The sequence below is a fragment of the Chiroxiphia lanceolata genome, chromosome 5 (genome assembly GCF_009829145.1).
Source record: "Chiroxiphia lanceolata isolate bChiLan1 chromosome 5, bChiLan1.pri, whole genome shotgun sequence".
Classification (NCBI taxonomy): Eukaryota; Metazoa; Chordata; class Aves; order Passeriformes; family Pipridae; genus Chiroxiphia; species Chiroxiphia lanceolata.
In genome coordinates this window covers 17,400,783-17,426,908 of record NC_045641.1, presented here as the reverse complement: position 1 = coordinate 17,426,908, position 26,126 = coordinate 17,400,783, and the positions used below count along the sequence as shown (strand labels likewise).

The window sequence follows — 26,126 nt, the reverse complement described above, 5'->3', positions numbered from 1 at the left end:
TTGACTTCCCTAGCATGTATTGAATACTAAAAAGCACTTATTAAACAGTAAATACTTTGAAATTAAAAAATTTATTTTTCTCTGGTGTTGGTTGTGGTTTTTTTTCAGTTTCTTTCTTGACTTCCTTTCTTTACTCAAGCCCCAGTTTGAAATCTACACTCTACAATACAGAATATTGTGCTTCCTGCCCATCCTTATTTGCGCTCTAAGCCCAGTGTGAGATTCATTGCTTCAATGTGGGATCAATTCTTTGATGTCAGAAAGAAAAAATAGTCAACCCATTCCTGCCTTTGGTTGTTACTCATGTATATGTGATTCCTGATATACACTGTACAAAGAAAAGCCTTCTTCTACATTTTTTTAATTGGAAAAGATACTGCATACATGTAGGCTTATATGATGAAAGAGCTGGTCCTGTTTGGTTTTTCCCCCTCCTTGAATAAATATACCAATTTTGGGGGAGGTTTTTTGTCTTCCTGCGCTACATCCAGTGTTGGCTTGTTCATTTTTTCTTTCCACTAGTCCACTCACCCAGGCAGTCAGTGCTGCAATTTTCCTGTCAACCAATCATTGACCACCTTCTAGTTCGACTGTTCCTCATAGCTATATAGGCTTCTCAGACACAGTGTTGAATTCTTTATTTTTTTCTGGAAACTCTAATTAGTACTCAGGATTGTGATGAATAGGCTACAGGAGATAGTAAGTGCCTAGGCTAAAGATTTGTGCAACAGCACGTGGGTACAATTTCAGTAAACAACTGAATGATTGAGGATATCACATGCATAAAACCTGATCTACCGCTGAGAAGAAATGAATTCAGGGAAAAAAAAAAGCTAAAAGCATAATTATGAAATTGGTGAATGATGTGTCACAATGATTGCTATAGTGTGCTAATGTTTGCTCCATTTGATATCCCAGATATTAAAAGCAGTAGTTTAATGTGTCCTTGCCTCAGCTAACAGAAGGCTACAGAGAAGCTTTTGTCAAAAAAATTTTAAAGGTTTACTGCATTTCTGGAGGTTGTTTTTATTAGTCTATTATGCGTTTTTATGTATTATTCTGTTCCCTTTCAAGTATGTTTTGAAAAAGTTACTTGTTTGCAGGCTGAGAAATGAAGGATATTTAATAGCATTCAAATAAGACATTCCCCTCTGTGTTTTAAATTCTGCTTTGGAAGAGGCACATAAAATACTTTCAGAAACAAACAATTTTTTATGTAACTTAGTTTTGTAAAATTAAAGTTCACAATATTCTGAAAACATATTGTTCCTGAGAGACAAACATTTCACCACTGCTCTTAGAGTAGTAATTCACAGTGACAAATGCAGCCAGTATATTTTGTTTGTTTAAAACTGTACACTTTGGGAGAGGAGAGAAAAGCACAAAACACATTTTAAGTGCCTTGAGGTGCCTGTTGTACACAGGAGACTCAGTAACTAGAATGCATCTCTGAAGAATAATCAGAATCTTTTGCCTTTGATAATTCTTCTCCAGAGTGGACCTTATAAACAACGTACATCTACCTTTTGTTGAGCTTTTAAAGTGCTTAGAAAACAAAGACATAAGATTGCATATTCAAAACTGATTGGAATGTATGATTTTAGATGTAAAGATTTCAAATGTACATTCTTAGATACCCAAGTTCCTAGAGGATCTGATTTCCAGAAAATAAATGACCTTAATGTGATCTGTAACCAAGCATACCAAAATGAAGGTATCCAAGACATGAAAATGGAAAGGTAAAACTTCAAAACACAACCCATGTCCTCAATTTCCAATTCCATCTTCCTCTCTGTGCTCCCACCTTATCATTTGGTGAAATTCCTTTGGTGACGTCATGCTCAGGGAACAAGTCTCACTTAGAAAAGGATTTTCTTTATTTTTCATAATTTAGCTGAACCAACACAAAATGAATACTGTAAAGCAACAAAAATGATGTAACATCTTTCATTTTTCTGTGTTTACTAAATAAGGCTACTATGCTCCCTTTAAAATAAATCAAAACAGAGAGTTGGTAGAGTGAAGGATCTGGCTCTTGAGGTCTACATGTACAGTAAATGTATTTACCATCATTTATTGCATGACATTTTAAACCTGACATCGGTCATTTATAGTGCAGTCAGTCCATTACACTTTACAAGTGGCTGGGCTTTAATTGCTACTTTGATACTGGTCAAAATCCTATGATTAAATAAGAATTTTTTATATATTTATTTTACTTGAAGACAAACTGATACAATATAGGTAATTTTTCCTGCAACCTCTGCATTAAATAAGCCTCAGTGTTTGAGCAGGCTTTAAAAAAAATTCTTTTATCAACTTTTCATTTTTGCACCTCTCATCTATGGTCACTTGAATAATCTCTATATATTTTTCTTTAGTAGAACAGAACGAGCATAACACTAAAAGTTAATTTGAGTATTAGGTAGTATACTTGAAACCATAACACATTTTCCAGGAAGAAATTAAGCTCCCTTGTTGATTGCATCATACCAATATGCACCAAACCTATATGCCAAAAGGTAGGGTAAAAGGGAACAAGGTTTTGTTTCTCTGTTTTGTCATTATTTCTCCCTTGTCTATGCTGTCTTTGCTAAATTTTCACTAACCAATAATGCTGAAAAAGTGGACTTTCTAACAATGAGGTAAAACACTGAAAATGGGATCAAGGAACAGGCTTCAAACTGACCCTTACATAAAAGTAGAGGAGAAAGAAAGAAAGAAAGAAAGAAAAACAAACCTTGCTATGAAGAGCAATGAGTAAAATATTTTACACCCTATTTTTATCAGTACATAAAGACAAAAAATAAAAATAAAATAAAAATAAAAATGCCTTCCAACAGTGCAATGGTTGAATGCATTTATGTAATATAAACAACATTATTCTTTGCTTTTTCTACACAGTCCTCTCTGGTCATGCTTTACATCCAGAATGTCCCCATGGAAGAAAGCAAACGACACCAGTCACTTCAGAGACAACTGAAGTAATAAAACACAACTTAACTCTGAACCACTTGTCATGACTGTCAGAGTTATCACGTTAATTGTTAAATAGGATTTTCTACAAATATACAACATATAAAAACTGTTAAATATATAACTTTAGGCTTTTCAAAATACATTTAATGATCTCTTTCAAACAAATGTTACTTTTGTTTTCTCTTTAATTTGCTTTCTGGTGCTAAATGGTGTATCAGATGAGACATAGGCCACAGATGACCAAACATGCTCTTTGCAAATACTGTATTATCCAACTTTAACTATCAAAAATGGAACTGTAGAAGAGGCATGTTTAACTGGTTAAAACTGAAAATGATTTTAGTACGAGAAAGTCAATCTAAGTACAGAGGAATAAAGGTGCCGTGTAGACAGTTTGTGTTCTTTTTGTCCAAGTTTTTCAAACATAGGTCATTTTCTCTCAGTGCTCCGTTATGTTCTCTTGAACGTGGCATTTCAAGAGCAGGTCTCTGAGTTAGTTTTTACTGCAGCTTTCCGTAAAGACTTCTGCTGGACAACAACATTTCATCTTTTTGAAAGCTGGAATCATGTTTGTGGAGACCTCCTTCAATTAAATGACATAATTCTGTTAAGAGTAAGATTGTGTCCACTTTAAAATAGATTTTGCTCTTTGGTCTATTGTATATACTGAAAGTATAAGAAAATAAAAGCAATTCAGACAGTTTAGGGCACAAGAAGAGTTTCTCTTTTGCACCTCAGTGTCCTCCCATAGGCAAAACAGTCTTCTCTAAGGCTGGTTGGGATGATACTCTTCATTGTAGCAGACTCTTCGGATTGAAACATGTAGGTAACAGCAAGTCCAGCAGTGGTGTATAACGCAGATGAAACGTTAACCATGAACTTGTTTGTATTGCTAATGCCCAAGCATATCTCTTTTTCTGTATTCCTTAGTCCAGTGATCCTTAGAATGGTAGAACAAACTTTAGCTCATAATGTAGAGGAATTATGCTGTCACTCATGAGATACAGAGAAACAGACAGTTGAGTTGATGACATATAACGGATGATGATCAACAGCAGTGAAACTTGACTAAGTTAAGTAGCTCACAGAGAGCCTAAACCACTCCTACGAGGATTCTGTGTTGCTGCATTTGTCAGGAGACCTGTAAATCAATAAGAACAAATGAGTGAGTGTCTTAATCTATAATTCTGGTTATCTTTGATGTACATTATTTTAAAATACATTGTACTGATATTTTTCAAGGAGACAGTTAATGAATTTGAAGATATTTATTTTTCACAGCATTATCCCTGAGAAAAAACAGGAACAAAGCTATATTTTTATTATTAAAAATTGTACTTTAATAATTATTTACGTTAAAGCTATGAATATAAATTATAGTTTACGGTAACTTCAATGCCATCTATTTTCTACTAAGCCACATGTACATTCTTTTTCATAAAAGTCACAGAATGTTCTTTTACACACATTAAAGTTACAAATAGCAATGTCTAATACACATGGCAATTAGGATTACTTTTACTTTTTATGTATAGATTGTGATGAAAAATGGACATAAAGCCAGGATCAGATATTAAAAATGCAATGATGTTTACACTGGAGGCTTTTCTGCTGTTAAGTTTTCAGAGCACTAGAGTGCTCCTAATTTAATCAATACTGCCCTCTAGCGATGCTATTACAAGTGAAAATTAATGTAAATAATCTCTATTAATAGTCATTTTATTCAGAAAATTGGTTTAGTTACGCAGAAGAAAAAAAAAATCCTAAGAGAATGAAAATGGGCAAAGGACTGCCCAATGAACCTGTTGAAAAGACAATGAAATGGAAGCAGTGTTTTGAAAGAGAAACAAAACCAAAACTCACACTATTAAAGAAATCAAGAGTACTGGAAGGCAGCACAAACACAAATGAGAAAATAATGACTGATTTATACAACAAGGAGCCAGCTACTCATGCTCACCCAAAGTATCAGTTTAGAAATGGTTTTAAAATTACACAGATGCTGTATAAGACAAAATGTTTGGGGGTGTATTAAGCAAGCATGATTGTTACAAAATGTCGTTTGAATTTTGAAACACAAGATCTTCTGCTTCGGCATTGTTCTGTCTCCAAATAGTCAGAACTGTTATTACTGATGGAAATACCATGCAAAACTCCAGAAAATACTGAACAGTGAATGTGAAAGAGCAAAACAAATAACAAAATCCAATTCAATTGGTTCAAGCTATGTATTAAATTTTGTGGTTTTAACCTAACCCTCAGAGCAGCAAATGAAAGAAACACCTGCCTCCAAATCAACTTAGTGACAGCTTGAAACATATGGATCTCTATATATATGCATGTAGAAAGAGAGAGACAGAGAGAGACAGGCATATAGAGGGATGAATACTTTCCTTATAAGGTATAAAAGTGCATGTCAGATTTCTGCTTTTGTCCTCTCACCTTTTCCAGGAAAAAACACCCCAGAAATCTTGCAAACAGTCTTTCCTTTTCGGACTAGTGATCAGATCTCCAAACCACATGGCCTCAGACAGGCTGAAGGCAAAAAACCTTGTTGATTATTGTGATATATTCCCCTTCTTAAATATACTTTCAGCAAGAGAAATTAGTTTAAAGTTCTGCTTCTATTAATTGTTCTGTTTCCACTTTATACCCCTTCTTGGGCTTTTTGCTATACCCCCTCCTTTTCTTCCCATTAGAAAAGAACACAACTTTTAAGGTAGTGATACTTTTTAGGCTGCAAGACACAAAGCAAATGATTTATGGTTTATTAGGTCTGAAAGTAAACTACTATGGTGTTAAGAATTAGCCTGACATAGCTCCATCTTTTCTTTATTATAGGCTGCAATGGCCCACAGCTACAAGCAACAGCATAAAGTGCTGATGGACTGTGTTCAGTGTTTCATAGTGTGCTTCTCTACCATACTGGTCCCAGGATGAAGAGAGAATTCAGGTACAACATGCATTCACAGATACCTGCTGCTTTGTCATTTTATGGGCATAAAAGCTTCCTTCCTGATTTGCTATCCCTGTCTCCACTTTGAACACCCCTGCTGCGTGAATATGGTATCAACGCTTTAAAAGACGAAGAGAAGAGGGGAGAAAATTATGCATTTTAAAAATGCTGAGGAAGGGCAGAGAGCAGGCTTGAAATAAAGTGATGACAGGAAGAGAAACAGATTAGAGAATGGGAGCTGAATTTACAACTTTGGACAATGACAGGAGAAAATGAAAATGAAATGACCGGGGAAAAAATGCGTAGGTTAGTCGGGGAAGTTTAAACATCACTTATTAATGAAGGCATGAAAAAGAAGTAAGATAGGTAATAGGAAAAACAAATAAAAAGGAGAGAGAAGATAAGGGAGAGCACGATGAGTCCAGAGAAGAGGAAGAGAATGCACACCTAACCTTCCACCTCCTGTTTTTTCCCTTTCATTACTCAATACAGGTAAATTAATCACTTCCCAGAAAAAGAGATAGAGCAAATAAGAGAAAAGAGGAACTCATAAAAAAAATGGAAAGGACTTGTTTACTATTTATAGCAGTAGTTCAAACCATTGAATAGAATCACAGAGTCATTTAGGTTGGAAAATAGTTTCAAGATCATCGAGTCCAATCCAGCACTGCCAAGTCCACCACCAAACCATGTCCCTAAGGACCACGTCTACATGTCTTTTAAATACTTCCAGGGATAGTGACTCAATCACTTCCATGGACAGCCTCTTCCAAGGCTTGGCAACCTTTTCGGTTCTAGGTACCAATGCACAAGTCTGTTTGTCGCTGATTTCAATGCAATCAGTATTTCTTCCCAGGGCTTCAGAGAGCAGGTTCTGTTTCTTTTGGAAGGAGCCAGATTTTCGGGCTGTAAGTGTGAGCTTCTTCAGCTTTGAGATACTGAGTGGGCATCTAGTACCAAAGATTAAAATACTACTGTTTGTTATCTGACTGTTTACATGATGGAAGCCCAGGCTCCTGTGTGTTTCACAGAACTCTGCTCAAGAGTAAAACAATTTTTCCTGCTAAAAATGCAAAGCATGAGAAACAAGACAGTTCACACGACCATATTTATCTTAGTATTGTTCTTGGATGGCTTGAATATGTCCTGAGAGCGTTTGGCTTATTAGAGCAAATATAACCCAGTGCACTTAATTTGTCTTACTCTGGAGAGAGTAGAATAAGAGTCAGTCTATCTCCAGCTTTGCCCTAATGGACATAAAATAGTTAATTAGTTCATTCTTATGGTCAAAGACAAAGGATAAAAAAGTTATGCTAGTCACCTTGAGAATATAAGAATATATGAGGCTTTGCTGACTTATACAGGCTTTCCACCAAAAGAAACCCACATATAAAGCTCTGACTTTCTTTCAGTGTAGTATCTAGGATTGAATTTAATGACAAAATGTTTGAATTTCTCATCACAAACCAGAAAATTGAGCCAGGCTGCAGGTGGCAAATATTTTCAGATTTAGGATTGAGTTTCAAGTATGTCTGGTCTGACTCTTCACTTTAAATGGAATCCATATAAATACCAACAATTCCATGTCAAGTCTGATAAAGCTTTAGCAGTTTCATCTGGTTTTCACTCTGTTTTCAGAATAAAAATGAAAGTCAGAGTGCACCAACGTTGCTATTTTGCTACAGTAACCAAGTGCACTTACAGGACTACCTGTTGCAGTCAGATTGGTGCTCTGTAATGACAACTCTGGACTATCCAGTGCTGATTTCTGGGAATTTTCTGGATACTTACAAAGTATTTGATCACCATAAAGATGTTTCAATGGTGCCTAACAGCTGAACTACTTGTCCAAACTGTGTATTTTACACTTTCTACTACAGTCTTTAAAATGCTTCTGTGAGTCTTAGGATTCTGTATTGCATCCATCAGTGCAAATGGCTTTTCTTTTGGCTTGGGTTCTTTTTGCACAAAGATAATTCACAGAGATGAATGCAGGTTAGGCCAGTCTCTGTCTCACACATCCACTCATAATGGAAACAGTTCTAAACCTTTTACCAACTGACTGCAAGTCAGACAAACAGCATGTCTTTCCCCTCTGCTTCTGAGGCGCTCTGTTCTAGATCCTTAAACAACTAAGCATGTATGATGCAGAAAGAAAGATGTAAAAGCATTAAAATGCCCAAAGAAAACCTTACACTTCCTTGCAAGACACCTTATGCCTTATGGGAATAAAAATGTAAATTTCTGCTGGTGATCCAAGCAGTAGTGATGACCTGTTGCATTCATGAGAACTCCCATAGACCCTCCTGAAAATTTATTCTGTTTTCCTCCCTTCCTCTCCCTTTCTCCATGCTGTTCATATATGAAAATTGAATTGCTTAGTCTTCAGAAAAAAAGGACAAGTTAATCTAACTGCAAAGTGTCTGTAGCTATTCGGAATAAGAAAAAGAAGCATGGAAGCTAATCTACTTAATGCTATATTCTGTCTCACTGAGGTAGCCATGGGAAGCACAATTTCAGAGTTCAAACTGAGTAGTACCTGCAGAACTAGGAAGAATAAGATTGGACAAATTTAGTGTCTATGCTTGTGAGTGAAGTCTAATGTATTAGATAGTATATATACAGGTATATTTTCCTGTGCTGCACTCCAACAAAGTAGCATTCATGAGTTACAGATAGCAGAATTTCATTATTAGCCACTTTCTAGGAGAAGATGCCTTTTCTTTTAACACCCACTGTTTGTTTCTTTTCACTTCCTCTGTTCAAGCCAGACACAGAAAGAAGTGTTTATTCCAACTCTGAGACTCTTTGCAAAAGATATTTTTTCCCAATAATAATTATTTTAATATCAATCTGTCTAGAACAAAACACAAAAAGTGTCATTTCCCCTTAAATAACACTCCTAGTCCTATCTTTTCAACTTCCCCTCACCATCTGCCAGGACTATCATCCTGATCATTAATTTCCTTTTCTGTTAAAATCTTCTTTGTCTCATATTACATTTTTTGAACTTACAAGATCTTGGAATATTCTGGGTCAGAATATACACTCCTTCCTTCTTCTGAATTGCCCATTACTTTATAAGCAATATTAGCAAAGGAAATGCTTATAATTAGAAAACCCTTACAATGAATGGAAATGTTCAAACCACACCTTGTAACCCAGCTGAAATACATTTGACCTTGGGTCATGTAGGTAACTCAGGTTTAAGAGCTTAGCCCTAGCCATGTAAAACAATAAAAGCTTGCTTTGCAGCATCTGAACATACACTGAGGAAAAGCAATGGAGGTGGAAGAATCACAGGCTCATTTACATTGGAAAAGACCTCTAAGGTCATCAAGTCCAACCTTGTCAACTAGACTATTAACACTAAGTGCCATGTCCAGTCATTTCTTGAACACCTCCAGGGACAGTGACTCTACCACCTCTCGGGACAATCCATTCCAATGAAGAAATTCCTTCAGATCACTAACTTAAACCTCATCTGGTGCAGCTTGAGGCTGTGTCCTCTCCTCCCGTTGCTAGTTTCCTGGGAGGCCGACCCCCACCTTGCTACAACCTCGTTTCAGGTAGTTGTAAACAGCAATAAGGTCACCCTTGAGCATTCTTTTCTCCAGGCAAAACAACCCCAGCTCCCTTGGCCATTCCTCAAAAAATTTATGCTCCAGGCTCTTCACCAGTTTCCTTGTCCTTCTCTGGACACACTCCAGCACCTCCATGTCTTTCTTGCAGTGAGGGGCCCAGAACTAAACAAGGATTCAAAGTGTGGCCTCACCAGTGCCAAGTACAGGGGGATGATCACTGCCCTGGTCCTGCTGGCCACACTACTTTTGAGAGAAGCCAGGATGCCATTGACCTTCTTGGTCACCTGGGCACACTGCTGTATCATGTTCAGACAGCTGTCAACCAAGACCCAGAGGTCAACACCGGTCCAGAAGAGACAGTAGCAAGAATATTTGGGTTCAGAACATTCAAAGTCCTTGGGCACTCAGGTGATCATGGGGAATTTTTGCCTGGAGTAGCATTTAGAGCTGTTGTGGATAACAAAAGAGCAAAGCAGGTCTCATTCTGCTCCCTGTGAAAGTCTAAAATCAGTTCCTTGAAGCACCATGGGTAGAAAGAGGGAATGACGAAGAGGATCTTATAAGACACAACAATGCAAAACAGCTTGTCTTCATCTCATGTGCTGGCTAAAAATCAAACACCCTTAAAGTAACTCTAGCTAAAGACTCTGAGCAAGTAACCCAATTTTATCTGATTTATTTCTGTTCTTTTAAAATGGTTAGAGGTGTGCAAAAATATGAAGGTTAGTAGCAGGTAAAACTAAGAAAGATTTGTAACTGGTGTGGAATTGTAAACTCGAAAAATGACTACTTCTCTGTCTCCTTTTACTCTTCAAATAAAAAGCAACTGTAATATTAGCATGACTGAAAGTGTCTAAGAATAGCCAGGGGCTTTCCTCAGGGTATTATGGAAACAACCTGGATTTACCATTCCTGATACTTTTCTCTAGGGTAGGAGATAGCATCAGATTAAATCATGAATATATCTAAGAATCTGTTTTTGTTTAAATGTAGTAGCTTAATGTATACTGAATTCTGAATATTCATACCTATATACCTATATTCAAAGCATACCCTTTATAGATTAAAAAAATCTTAACAAAGACATAACCTTAATTACATTAAACCTTCTTGTGAAAAAGTGACTTAAATATTTCTGTGTACTAATAAATCTATTAAATACAATGATCTTCCATAAAACAATGTTTGTATTGACACAAGAAAAGAGCATTTCATGAAAAGGGTGATCTGACTTTTAATTATAAAGTTTAAAAAACAATCTTGCCTAATAGTTAAAGTTTACTAGTCTACTTAATAGAAAAAAAGAAAAAATGTCCAAAAAGTCAGCACTTAATTCCACACACAAACACAAAGGATTACTTTTTCTTTTCTAATGAAAGAAGATTGTTCAGGGACATCTGTGAGTGATATCTGACTGACAGGCAGCTGGGATAGAGCAAGGTTAGGCTCACATTCACAGTAAAAATTTGAACAGAGTTTTACTAAGACTGATTGTAAAAACAGTTAAATGAATAATACATCAAAAAGGTAACATGCTTTTAGATGGAATATTTAAGATATTTCATCCATTAAAAGAGCTAATTCTGACTCAGAAAGTGTGAGCTTTATATCAGGAGTCCAAATGCCAGTGAAGGAACTGCATAGTCAGTGTTCACCAGTGAGATAGAATGTTTGGTTTACATATTCCATCTAACAATTTATTGCTTAAGAAAGCAGTTCATTCCAGTTCGCTCGCATCATTCCAGAAAGCAATGTAGCACTGTAGATGACTTCTAACAAGCAGTCTTTATAAATATGTTCTATTTGAAATTACTTTGCTTAGCCTTTGTGTACTTGAGGAGAAAGCAGTGAGGGGATAACTGTGGGAAATGAGAGTAGAGGAGGAATATATGTATCTATCTATATATATATACACACACACACATATAAGTCATGTAAGAAGAATGCAGGAGGGGTTTTATTCTCTCATGGACCTGTTTGAAAACAAAAGCAAGAACATAAAACCAACATTTTTCTGTAGAAATAACATACAGACATCCAGTGAAAGCAGAAAAGTATGTATGGTCTTCAACATAGCTCAAACATAGGTGGACACATAAACAGAAGAAAGCCTACCACTGCTCTTAGTGCTTATGTCCTCTGCAAAGAAGAGAAAATCTGAAGGTAAAATTTTCTAAACCAGAATTCCTCTCACACAGTCCTCTAATATGTAAACGGAAAACAACACAAGCATGTAATAGCACAAATTAGTTCAGTTTTTTAAGCCTTGATCCTACTCATTTTCAGCACAAAACCAAAAAGTCCTAGACTAACAGACTATTACATCTTTGTTAACAGTTTTATGAGATTTAGTTCCTGGGCCCAAAGACACTTCATAAAATGTGAAAAATCTTTCCTTGAAATACCTCACCACAGAAACAATGAGGTTCGGCAGGAAAGTGAAATGGATATTCCTTAAAAAGTCAACATTCCTTCTTGTTCCAGATTAAACACAAGGTTTTTCAGAGATCCTTCAATCCCTCATTCAACCATAAACATTGTGAAAGGATAATGGAAAATGTAGAGACTTAACAAAGTGTTTTCTTCAAGATTTGGGGAGGACAGGATATTTCTCAATAGGATAACGGGAAAATTGACAGATGTAAAGGATTTTGCATACAGTGATATATGTTGATCCTCTGTTTAATGACAACATATCCATACAACTTACAGACTTTCAGGTCTGTAAGTACAATTTCTTATCCTAGTTCAGGAAATATTTATGTTTGTAAATATTTCCTGTGCAAGTAAAATACTCTTTTGCACACCTACACTCACCCTCCAGTTTTAAGTTGTGCATGACTACAGCAAAGCTGAGAAGAAGGATGAGACAGGAAATTTAAGCATCATTATCCCAAACCACCCCATTAAAACAATTTTAATCCCCTAGTGGCAAAGCAGACACATATTATAAATGCATTATACTGTGTAGCATTCTGATTGAGTGCAAATACATTTAAACCTAAGACAAAGTAGGGATGCAGTGTCTCAAAAACCAACCAGTGTGTCACCACCTATAGGAGGCGGAGCGCTCTCTACACTGTGCAGCATATTGGATCTAAATTCTTTGGCAAGATCACCATTACTCTCCCTACCCTGTTTCTGTGGTATTTTGGCAAGCAGTGCTGTAGTGATCATATTTCTGCAGCAGACTGAAAACAAACAACAGAAGAGGAAAAATAAACTGTGGCAAATTTCAAGGAATTTTCTGTATTTTACAATAAACTTATGCAGACAAAAGATAGAAATATATAAAAGCAGCCACAATAGAACTTTGGGGGAGCAGGAGAGGAAGTAAATCTTATCTCTTGACACACAAAGATAGCAGTCTCGGAGAATCTAATCACCTTATCTAGTTTCATGTGCCTCTCCTAGAAGTGAGGTGAATCCCCTCCCTTGTAGAAACCTTTCTCAATCAGATTTTAGGGATGACTAAACCAGTGTCTCTTCCATGATAGCTGTTCAGCTCCTCATTATTAAAATTTGTCTTGGGACAAATTCAGAGATTATGAAACCTAAATGTAGGTATTCTATATGGTGTTTAAGTGTGATCTCAGTCAGGGTCAACAAAATCTAGAGTTCAATACTGCTTAAGCATAGATGCTTAGTGCCTTTGGGACATGTTTGAGCATCTCCCCTGGGCTCCAGATGCTACTTAAAAAGTACATTTGCACTCCCGAATATATCTTAGGCTTTTGGAGCATCTAGCCTGCCCTGGACATACGAGTTAACGGAAGTGAATTCTGCACTTACTCTCTTTTCTCACACTGAAGGGTTCCAAGCAGCTCCTGCTTATGACTCAATGGGTCTGATTTAGTCATTAGTGACCCACTCCCCATGTATCACTGCCCAAAACATGTTCTTGTGACTGAGCATTCCATCTGGGTTGAGTGATGCAGATGACAGGGAAGAAGAAAAAGATACCAACTGTGATCAGTCCCTGTGCCTAAGAAGCAATTGATCATGGTCCAGTTAGTTAACGCTACAAGACAGACCATGAAACATTTGTGTAGGTCTATCCTTAAGAGAGAAATGTCTTTACAGTGATCACACAATCCTAGAAGTTCAGGAGAATGGGATCAGAGGAAAGCGTCGTATTACACCAAGCACACGTCATTACAAGTATTATGAGAGTTGTCAATTTCTTTCTTAGAAACATTTATCTGACCTTTGTTATCTTTCAAGCTTGTTTTCACTTCATAGGAATGATAAATAGTAACATCAGACCCTAAGAATAGTCCAAAAGTGACTGAGCTATTTGAGAGATACTTGCTTAAATCAGAGTAAAATGCTTGTTCCAATCGTAGGTGTGTAATGGACCTTGCTGGTTCATAAAACAGTTACTCAGATGAAATGCAATGAACCTGAGAGGGAAATAAGCTTCAGGTGAAGACAGGGATCAAGCTATAGTATTGACAATGTCATTAGTGAATCCAGTTTAGTGGATCACACAGTACCTTGTTATTCATCACAGTACCATTTATTTGTCAATAATCTGATGCAACAAACCAACTCCAGAAGCCATAATACTTATTTTTATTACAATATTTTATACTTTAGGGCTTTACTTCTTTCATTATGATAAGATTTTTGCTGCTGAGAATTCACAGATTTCTTTTTCTCATCATAGGTTTTCTCAGATTTGAAAAAAATATACAAGAGATTTGAAAGAGTTCAGCTGCTGGCAGTATCAAGCCCTTGGCTCCTCTGATATGTCTGGCTTGTGAGGGGGAGGTTCTCAAGACAGAAGGAAGAGATATCACCATGTTTTAGCAGTTACAAGAAAGTACATCAAAGTTAAGGGGATAGGTCCTAAAATATTAACTATAGTCCAGATGGCCTGCGTGGGTGAAACTTGAGAATGTTTAATGAGAAATCACACAAAACTCAGATGCTATAGAAACCTGAGACAAAACAGAAAAAGAGGAAAATGTATTACTGACTCTGCCAGACATGCTAGGCAATATTTCATAAATATCAGATGGAAGAAGTCATGATCAATCTTTCCATTGAGGTCAGAAATTACATGCCACATAGAACAAGTCTAATGCACAAATGACATCGTATGGTTTGAGTTTCTACTGTCAGAAGACCTGTATATTCTCCTCATAACAGGTCTTGGCTTAGGCTACTAGTTTCTTGGAGATGTCACTGTATCAAGGTTAATTAGCAAGGAATAGTTTGTGTTTCTCTGACACTGGATGCTTTTCACTAATTAAACAGAAATGAAAAAAAAAAATATTTTTTTTTTTTTTTTAAGTGGGAAAAGAAATAGAATTTGAGTAGGAGACTGTGGGTGTGTTCCACAGATTTGGTAAGACTCACAGGGACCACTGTGGGAACGACAACATAGGCAGGAAAATACTATTGAAAGATAGCCTTGCAAGGTGGAAGCATAACGTTGGCCTCTGAAGTCACATCTGTTTGTAAGGCTTAGCTACAACTCTCTTCTGTACAGAATTAATAACTCTGATCATAAAGTCTTTTATCACTGCTAGACTCAATAGGTGCAAGAACAGTTAAAATTTATTTTGAATAATTTTGCAAAAAAAAATGGTATTTCAGAAAGTTAAACTTTAATTTTGAAGTTTAACAATTACTTTTTCATTTTGCATTCTAGGAGTAGTACTATGCAATAAGACATGCTATTATGAATATATAATATTAATTTTTATATTTATTACTTAAATAATTAGCATCATTTGTTAGTCAGAATTGACTGGAATGTCTTATTTTCAGTGTCACAGTGTTATATAAGCTGTGGTGAAACTACATAATACTTCTAATAGAAAAATAAAAACCTGGGCTATAAGAATTATGCCATTGACCTTTAGGCATTTGAAAGCCTAATTTACAATTGGGCTTGTTGGTCAAGGAGACTTCACGGAAAACCAGACATTTTGAGGTGGTAATACAGTTTTTGCAGCAGATACTACAACTATGTACACATATCTTGGTCAACTTTTTTAGGTTCCTTCATCAAATGCTCTAAAAATGTATAGCCTAATAGTATTTGAGGAAAAAATACAATTGCCTTTATCATGTAAATGAAATAAACCTTTACCTTTTGGAAGAACGTTTGTTTTTCCATTGATAATGGAGTAGGCTAACAGCTCATTCCTTGGGTTTGTTTGGGGTTTTTTTGTGTGTGTGGTTTGTTGTTGTTGTTGTTGTTGTTTTGTTCTTTTTAATAAACAACTGTATGCTATGCAACTTCTAGAGATAAGATGATATTTTCATCTTCCTAGAAAAAATTATTTCAAGCTAAGATACTAACAGGAAAACAGCTGCCTTCTAATTAGTACATTTGATGCTTAGCTTCTTTTCATTATAGCACAGACAAGTAACACTTTGATCTCAATGTTTTAGTCAGTTTTAAGTAGCATTGGGCCCTAAAAATTTAAAAATTATTATATATATATATATATATATATATATATAAAATATATGTTAATAATATATCTAATCTTTAAATGTATGCCTAAAAATTGATTTGATCAATGCATCCTATTAGAATACATCAGTAAGAATTAAGCACATTATAATTGCAATGGATATGCCATAAAACAGTGTTGCAAGTGTAATGAAAATGAGAAATAATGTGAAATTGAAGTTTCATTTGTATTCTGAAAGTAAAAGTATTAAAATACTTAAATGTCAAAAAGGTGAAAATTCCAAGTTTTAACAAATATGATTAATTGCTGATCTGATTTTTCCAGGATTTACCATTTGGATCAGAAGAATTTGAAATTATTCCTGAATCTTCTCCCTTTCCTTTTAAAGACTCCAGACCAGCACACCATCTGACTAAAAGCTAGGGTCAGAAGGATTTACTTTTTACAATGTATGCACTGTCAAGTCTTTAAACTTACTCTGATAAAGCATGCTTGATTAACCTATGGTACTCGTTCTTCATACAGACTTTTGAAATGCAAAACAGCTATATCAATGTGTAATAGAAGACATTTCCACCATGATTTTCTATTTAAAGGTGCACTTATGTTGATATTCGATTACACTAGTGTCCTTCTATAAATAGCAGAGTATCTGCATATTCCAACAATAAGCTCTGCTCCTGGGAATTTTCGTTCCAAACCTGGCATGATGGTAAGTCAGAGCTCTGACATCTGGAACCCCTTGGGCTAACTCCAAATGGAAAAAAAAAAATAAAAATCATTATTTGTCAGAGGCCATCTTTCTCAAAAACGGACCAAGCAACCTTGGCCAAAATCATATAAACTGCAATTGATCACCTTGCCATCAAAATTAACAGAGTGACTTTAAAATGATCCTATCATTCCTAATATTGACACTGCTCTGCTCATTTATGAGATACACAATTGTCTGATAGGCCAAATCTACACAAACAGTATTAAAATTTGGAAAAAAAGGACCTGGCTTATAAGTAGACATAATTCAGAAGCTATAGGTTCAGATCTGTATTAATGTCAACGAAGAGATAAATACATTTCCATTTAAAGCCTCATAGATTGCTTGATCAGAAATTAGTGCCAAGATTCATCAAAAGCTGTCAATTGCCATTTGCTGTACTAATTTGAGATATTCATGTCCTTAAATATAAGTATACTTTTTTGTTTTTCAGCAATCCTGCTGATTCTCCTGAGACCATTGTAACTGGCTTATTTCCCAGACATCTCTGTAAAGGATATTTGGCTCATAGAAAATATAACATATAGTATCCTAAAGTGAAAAGTGAGGCAGAACAATTCTGCCTGGTAAGTTTGTGAGTTAAGGGAAAGAAGTGTTGTAATCTGAAGATACAACAGATAAACTGAATTCTTGGCTAAGTTCTTAATGCTTAAAAAAAGAAAAGACAAATAAGTAAAAAAATGCTCCTTGGTCTTTTTGCCAAATAAATATAATAATTTATTGTTGATTAAATTCCTGCTTTTTAATATCTATAATAAAAAGCTTTTGATTTATGACTGTATGACTTATGATTGGAGATCCCACAATTCAATTCCTATCGCAAGTAAGGCATATAGCCTGATGGCATTTCTAAAGCATCAGCTAATGGCTGTATTTTACCTTAAACATAGTTCACAGCTGCCATTTATAAACTGAAAAGAAAGTTATTCACTGGGATTCTGAAGAGAGAATAAGGTGTACATTTCTGTAACTCTTTCAGTCATAGAACAGATAAAGGGACTAAGGATATATTTAGATGCAGTATCTGAAAGCAGTATGCCTGTTAGCACAGCAAAGTTATTACATTTTATTACATCAGAGAAGCACTTAGCTGGATTGTGTGAATCTGCAGGTTCTGGTTACTACTACTTTGGTGGATGTCTCAAGAGTGCGATGTCAACCTGCTCACAGATTCAGGTCTATTTTAAATCAGATTATGTGTAAAGAACAACTAAAGTAGTTTCTTGTTTTCCCTTTCTTATTTTTCTTTTTTTTTTTTTCTAAGGTTCCCTTCAAAGGAATGTCCTCTGTGCTAAGTTGCAGCCCACATTGTCCCCCTTCCTTGAAATGTTCCTGGCTACACTGTGGTACATCTAAAACAAGAAAGATTTAGTGTTCATTCTCTCCCATTACCTTAACTCTAGACTAGAGACAAAGTAGGTTTCAATTCCTACACTGAAAAGAGAAGAGAACATAAGTATCTTGCCTCATCAGTAATTATTTTTAGTTAGGTCTAACCACCAAGTCTATGTGTTCAATTCATTAACTCCAGCATGCCATGTGCAGATACCTCAGTGCTGAGTGCTGAGTGCTCATGGGCCTAGTAAGACTTCAGTGATCGTGTACACTTGTCTATTTTCCTTCACCAAGTACTGAATCTCCGAGTAGGAAAGCAGGATGCTGCTGTGGGAAGTACCTCACATAGGAATAAATTGCAGCAGATGAACCACTTCCTTGAAAAGGATCAATCTTCTACAATCTTCTGCTTTACAGGTACTATGTGACAAAAGCGTGCAGAGTGAGAAGTAGAGCAGAATACCTGACTTCTGATGAATTGGATTGGTAGAAGTTTGGACAGCCCCAAACCCTAGAGGTTCCCAGAACTATTAGTCCCTAGGCAGCTAACTTGCAAAATGACATTCAGACTCCATTAAACCTCCTGAGAGAATGGATTCTGGCTTTCATTTTGAGTCCTCTGTGGTATTCTTACAAAAACGTGGCTAGTGCATTCCTCTCCTACTCTGGTTTTTGAGGAAATGACCTTTGGATTCAATGCTTTGTGCAGAACCCCAGAGTACCAATATTCACTGGTTCAGTCTCAGTTCAGACTTCAGTGAGGGAATATGCACTTAGTGGATAACGAATACACTTGGCCTCAAGGCGGCACTAAATTGCTCAGATTTGCCACAGTAGCCAGACCTCTGGGTGTGTGCAGAAGTAAATTTATATGCCTGTAAGCAACTCTTCTGGGAAAAATATGTTGTTTATAAAATGATGAAGACCAAAGATACTAGGCAGGATATGTATTGGACAGCATCTTGGATTTAAGTCTCATCAATAAAACAGGAACAGCATATACACAAATATAGTGCACTAGAATATTCAACTAGAACATGGTTCCATTCAAGAAAGCCTATTTCCCTGTGTGCTGTCTCTGATAATCTGTTTCTATTAACATTTGTGCCTTAATCACCACACCAAATGCATTGAAAATCATTTTTAACCTCACTTTTTGACCTCACTGTTAGAAAGCACTCACCTCTGTATCAACCATGAGCCATAATCCTCAGGATTTATCAAAAAGAAGTCAGAGTGGATAAAGCTGAATGGGTTCTAGCCCCTGTGGGCCTAAATTCTTTTGAAAATGATCCTGAACATTTTGAATGTTTTAGCATAATAGAACACTTACTCAGTGAATATTACTCAGGCGCCTTCCAGTGCAAATATAAATACAGCATCACAAGATTCAAGAGGAATGAATATCTACTCCAGGGACAAGGAATGCTGACAGGCTTTTCACATGATGAGGAAGTAGATATCCTACCACACATTTCTTCATCCTCACAGTTCACCAGTTTCACCTTCTGTGTTGCCTTTGAGAGATGTCTCCACCAAGACACCTTCTCACCAAGAAGGAGATCTAGTTTTCTTTTCTTAACAAAGTTAACTTGCTTTGGAATTGCTGAAGGATACAGAGTGGAAATCAGCAAAGCCACTTTGCAGATGCTTTTCATAGCAAAGCTGCACTGTAGACGTGCTGGACTAACTGGAATGCCTAAGGTCAGACCTGCCCTCAAAGAGTTCAAACAGATGCTCTCAATAAGCTCTATAAGATGTTCTGGGAACACTGAGATGGGACAACAAAAATGACAGAAACTTTCATAAACGTATCATACTGGCTGAGGACTGCATTTATGACTCACTAATGCATGCTCTGTCATATTGATATTATGATCCTGATATTTTTTAGATCTAAGAATAATATATTTTTGTAGCACTTGTTCTGTATTACCTATAGTAAGGAAAAATGAGTACTTGAAAATACAAAGGAAAGGGACAGTAAAAAGAAGTGCTGGAAATTTCTCATGGTAATCTTGTTCTACCTTTTCAAACAAATACATTTTAAAATTCCCCCAACATTTACTTCTTTCCCTTGGACTGAGTGTAGCATCTACAACCTTATTTTGCAGTGCAACATCAAATGACAGTGGGCTATACTGCACAAAAGGACATGAGTATTGCTCTATCCCACACAGCTGCCTGCAAGTAAAGTACTTCCTGTCTGTGGTGCATCCCAGGGACATGAGAAGGAGTTGATACATGGCACAGCTCCTCTTACAGCACCTTTCAGCTTCACACAACTTTCCCAGTCACCAAGGCCTCTCTCATATTATGACACAGTCAATCCCCAGTTTATTCCTAAAGCTAATTGGGCCCAGTGCTGCCCATCAGTTTAATGCCCACGAAGTGTAGAAAAGATTCCCCCTCAAGAGGACAGACAGGAGGTGACTGAGAAACAACCCATGACCCTGAAAAGCACCCTCACTTCAGCCACTGCATCAGCACATAGTTGGTTCCAGGGAAATACATGGAAATCATGTAGCTACTTACAAAAAATTTAAGTTATAAAAGGTGCATGACAGACTGACCACTAAGACAAGCTTAAAAAATCTTAAAAAGGAAAAAACCCCTAAGCTAAAACCTACTGTCATGATTAGAAGCTTTCTAATCATGTTTGAAGCTTTGTCAATCCTGACTTTGGCTTTATGTGTGGGAAGGTTCTGTACAAATATGTTCTCATGCTATACACTGTAGAATCCAGATCTAAACCACCTTGTACTGACAGAGGAGTATATATAATTTTGACACCAGTAAAAATCATTACAGTGACCTAAGGATATGTCTATATAAAAAGTTTTTTTAGTATCCACAAACAATGACTCCAGTGCCTATTACCACTAATGTTGACTGAAAATTCAGGAAAAATCTATCACAAATATTCCTTTTTAATCCCAGTTTCATTGAGAAAACACATTCATTCTATAAAATAGGCTTTTCAAATGTTCTTCTTATACAGTGTCTTTCTCAGACTTTCCTGTTATCTGGACTTAATTTTGGTTTCTGTCTTGGACAAGAATTATCTCCATTCTTTTTTGTTTCGTTGGTTTTTTGTTTGTTTGTTGTTTTGTTTGTTTGGTGTTTAGTTTTGCTTGTTTTGTTTGGTTGGTTGTTTTTCTTTTCTGGTAGAATTAAAAAAACCTATTGTGAGTTATATATCTAGATAAAGTAGATGACTCTGTCATTGCTTTTGTTTGTATTAACATGACATCATTCAGGTGTTTTGGACAACATTTATGAAGCTTATAGTATATTTCCATTCCACTGTGTAGTCTTAACCTAAACAGAAAACTCTGATTTCTATTCAAAAGGTAGAATTTTTTGAACTTTCTAAAGCATTGGGACTATATGCACACATAATATTCAAGTTTGAATGCAAAAATAATTATCTTAATTGAATAACTTTTTTGGTGTGCCTGATATGTTAAGAAAACATTCAAAATTATGAACAAAAATCTAAAATAACTATCTTCACAAATCTAAACAGCAGACAATGAATTCTTTTCTGTAAATAAGTTGATTTTCTCTCTTTTCATCGTTTCTCTCATGCTTTGTTATACAAGTGGAACAGTGAGATAAATCAACCATTTATTTGCTTTATTGCATAAATCTCACAGCAATAAAATGGAATTGATCACATAAAGAAGTTTAAGATGGGTTTCAGCGAATCCTCGAGACACTGTAAATTAATCATGCAAGCTGATATTTCCCCAAAGGAAATATGTTTTAATAGATCTTTTCCAAACATTTTCCTCCTTTAATGTATTTATAAATATTGTTACTACTCTTATTCTTTTCTAAGATGATTGAACCATTCTTTTTCCCTAGTGTTGTGTGTTGCAAAATAATTCAAGAAAGTCTCTTCATTACTTATAAAAATATACAACAAAATCATGGAGATATTTAAAACGAAGGTACCTTCAGCAGCAATTAAGGTATTACTAACCTTTGTTTACACCAAATAGATGACACTGTAAGAGGATCCATAAAAATAGAAAGCCACATTACATGTACCATGTAATGTTCCCCTGAAATAAGTTTTAAAGGAATGAAAGTTGAACTAGTCAACTCATCCTTTGCACTACTTGATACTGTCCATAATATAGTATTTTAAACCATTAAAAATTTATTTCATTAATTTCAAAGCTGCTTGATTTATAATACAAAAGAGTATAGTCTAAATTCCCATTGGGAATGTATAGATTAATGATTTTATGCAATTTAAAACAGAACTGCTACTAACTCATGAATAGCTACTGTGTGAATATTGTTAGCACAAGTTCCTCTTCATTGTCATGTCTCTCTTTTTCAGGGGCCTGAACTGTGAAAGTGCAGCCTCAGATCTCTTGAGATCCTCTACTAAGTCTGATTTGTGCAAATCATGACAACTGTGTTCTAAGATAGTTACCACTGTGAGAAATTTGAAGCAAACATATTTATGTCCTTGTTCCCGCAGTGGAAATTGACATCAGCAACAGTGGAGAAGGAGGTTAAACTATGACTGAGGATGAAAGCACCTTCCCTATCCCCAGTCTTAAACAAATCATTCAAACTTACGAGTTTATTATGGAAATACAGGATTAAAACATCTGAAACCAATGACAGACAAGGTAATATCCATTCCTTTAATAACACAAACATATGTGATGGTTTTAGTTTGCTCTAGACTATTGGTTCTAGAGTGACAACTGTCACATCCAGATTCCTAACCATCAGCCCTTAAAAAGAAATCTGGTGGTTGTTATTCTTATCAATATTATTATTTTCCTTTTTGATGAACAGCTGGCTGGTGAATCCAGGTTGAAACACTTCATTGTCACATAATCAAAGTCATCATGAGGCTGATTCCACCAAAAAATGGTTTATGTGGATGGAAATTGCACATTATTTCTGGCATGGAACAAGGTCAGCAAACTTTGTATCTGATTTAGAGTACAAACTCAGGGCTATTTGTGTACAGTGATATGGATAGTGTAAAAGCTAAGACATTTTTATGAGACAAACTAGTAACAGCATGGAAGATAACACTGAACTTTGCTACACAGGGTAAATATTGCCAGTAGTGCACAAATAGTAGAATTTCTGTAATAAAAACATTTTCTTTATGCTTCCATAATGTAATTTGGTTTAGTGTTATTGAAAGGAAATCCAATCAGATTAAGGACATGGTAAATGTTTTGGCAGTATTTTGCCTTGTTACCCTAATTAGAACTGACTGAAACCTCAGCATCTTCAGACAAAATAGGGCATGTGTAAAATAAAACAAAAGGATGGAACAGGATAATTGATTACAACAGTAAAGGCAGTGTTAATCTGCTAACTCTTTCACTTTGATCCAGATATAGAAGTAAAGGTGTGGTTTCATTATACTCCATCTTATAGTTCACTCTTAGTCTATTCAGTTCTTCTCCTGCTTTCTTGCACCATACATAGTTGCTTATTCACTTGTTTCAAATCTAATTATGGTGCAATCAAAGAAGGAAGTGGAACAGCTCAATGATCTGATAGAAAATGAACTCATTAAAAAAAGGTAGAAAAGACTTTCTGTCAGAGCAGTGAGCTCAGCTGATTTATGCACAGAATTGCTAGTTGCAAGAGACGGATATGAATTTCCAGCCATGCCTAGAAGAACCTCCTTTTCAGAGGCAATGTATAGCTGTACTGAATCAGGTGTAATCTTACAAGTCCTAAGATAAATACAAGGCCAATAACTAGATATAATATGATAGAAAAACTTAGTGATCAAAAGTTGTTTGTCTTGCAGCAATTGCTTTCTGTAGAGACTTTGAACATAGAGGACTCAAAGTAGACTATTTTATCAGATCTGGAGGCTTCCCATATTCAAATTGGCCTTTCTAAGGACCATAACTTTAAGCAGAAACTTTGAAATATTTGAAATATTTTTCACATTATTTCAAACAATGTCATTTCCATGAGGACTGTTTCCCATCTTCCCAGGAATCAGCTACCTATATGCAGACTACTGTATGTTTCAAAATATAATATCTATTTAACTAAAATTAACTGAACTTTACAAAGGCAACATACCAGATGTTAAGCGATTTTCTTAACTTTCACTCATTTCCTTTCCTCTTCTCTTTATCTGATATATCACCTCCTACACATTTCCAAAGGAAAGTTTTGGGGAGAAGCAATATCTCATGCTTTATGTGCACAAGAGCTGCCACAATGGTTGTTGATCATTTCAGATTATTTCTATATTCATCTGCATTGATTTTCTATGTTGGTAGGAAAAGCAATAGCTGATACCAAGGTTGAAGAAGGTAATTTGTAATTTTAAAGAGGATTCACAAGTCATCCACCATATGCAACATGTGCCAAATAAAGTTTAATGATGAAGAGAAGTGTTGGCCTTCAGCCCTTTTCATTTAACGAGCTAACAATGCCTCAATTTCTTTGCCAGCATTGAGAACATTTTGATTTACAGTGGATAAAACTGGATAAAATGTTTACAGCTCAAGCTGGACAATCTTTCTTTGGAGACAGGCTAAGCATATCCAGCTCCTGGCTAAAGAACTTTAAATCTATTGTCTTATCAGAGGTCAAGCTTGTCAGCTACTGTTGCAATGGCTCAACCTGTACTGCACTGTCCACAGCACCTGGGATGAAAGGATTAGTGAATCACCTCCTTCTAGTATGTGGATCAATAGTTAAAACACTCTCACAGATGCCTCTGAAGTTCCCTCAGATTATGATTAATGAATTCATGATGTTTTTCTGATGGCTCTTCAGTTCCCTCACTATAGTTTGAGCTAAGAGAAATTAATAGTTTCTTTGCTCTAAAGAAACCTAATTTCCAAGTAGTTTGATAGCTGCTACAGTTTTGTTGTACAACATAGTTCCCTCCAGAAAATTTTTTCAGTCTACATGACCAAGATATAAGCAGCAAAAAGCAAGGGGACCTGGCTGATCAATCATGAAAACAAACATTTCTGCCCTTAAAACTCATTGTGTTATCTTTCAGTCCAAAAGAAGCATTTCTATTGGAAAGAACTCTTGCCATGACAAAGCAATACAATTAAGAGTATGTCACATAGTCTTCAATGAAATTCATTACTAGTCCTGCTACAAGGAATTAATATTGCGAAGTAGGAATATGAATGACCATTTCAATGCTTCTTTTGATTTGCTTAGCACAAAAACTTGGCAGTATCACTGAAAGAGATGCTCTTTAATCTATGTAATCACTATTCTTATGTGATACTACTTGGGTGGTAGTATATGTACAGAAGTATGTACTGTCATATCATCCAAAGTTAATAATTTTTGCCTGTTAATTGGAATATTTCACTTGCACCTTCTTCCAAAAATGGAGGCTGTTTCTAAAAGAAACTTTAAAGTAGAAATTTTGCTCCAGAAGTTGATTTACTGAGTTGCATTACTATGTAGCTAGTTTTCTTGCATACAAGATAAATTATATCTTCCTTCTGTGACACAAAGCATTGCTTTTGAACAAAGAGATTGTTTTCAATTCAGCAGCTGCTTTAGGCTGTATAAATTTAGAAACTATTCTATGGTGTGAGATAGGATAAACTTCTGGAATGACATATACCTTACATATATGCCATACATAGAGGCACCAAAAAAAAATACCTGAAGGACATTTGTGTTGACAGTTCCAGTTTAAGTAATCAAGTCTCGTTGATACACCAAGAATGAAAAATCTTCAGGGTTTTTTTTTGTTTGCTTTCATATGTCTTGTTTTTAAATACTGTGACAATGCTTAAATCTCCATTCTTTCAGAAGCCGACAATTCTGAGCATGCTACCTACTGTAGTACTGAAGTGACTGAAGCAAAACCAAACATGATATTTGTCCATATTTGTGCATTTCCATTTTCTCCCCTGGCCCACCACTGGAACAATTTGTCCTTGTCTTTTTCAAAAAATGCTCCCTTTCCAAATCACCCCTCAAACAGAACAAGCTGCCAAGAAGACTGAAAGGCACATACAGTGTGGTCATGATAGGTTGTAATGAGTGCTGTGGGTGTTAGAAATTAC

The 26,126-nt window shown here is 35.8% G+C and overlaps 1 protein-coding gene and 1 long non-coding RNA gene across 7 annotated transcripts in view; one reads left to right on the top strand and one right to left on the bottom strand.

Moving 5' to 3' along the window:
- TAFA5 (TAFA chemokine like family member 5) overlaps nucleotides 1-26,126 on the bottom strand; it is a 507,380-nt gene that overhangs the window by 94,126 nt on the left and 387,128 nt on the right. For 2 of the 6 annotated variants that reach the window (XM_032688532.1, XM_032688537.1), the window contains 2 exons: nucleotides 5,422-5,514; nucleotides 1,454-4,120 (listed from right to left, as the gene is read on the bottom strand). The exons of 2 other annotated variants lie outside the window; for them this stretch is intronic. Coding sequence is in view for 2 of the 4 variants with exons in the window: in XM_032688537.1 (XP_032544428.1) it covers nucleotides 5,506-5,514 (9 nt within the window). In the remaining 2 variants the exon portion in view is untranslated. Of the gene's footprint in view, nucleotides 1-1,453; nucleotides 4,121-5,421; nucleotides 5,515-26,126 lie in introns of those variants that run through there. 2 more of the 6 variants (XM_032688533.1, XM_032688538.1) reach the window with 1 other exon arrangement.
- Nucleotides 3,151-17,334, top strand: LOC116787168. The gene is made up of 3 exons (XR_004357199.1): nucleotides 3,151-4,144; nucleotides 5,821-5,932; nucleotides 17,162-17,334. It is a non-coding gene; the product is annotated as an uncharacterized LOC116787168 (long non-coding RNA).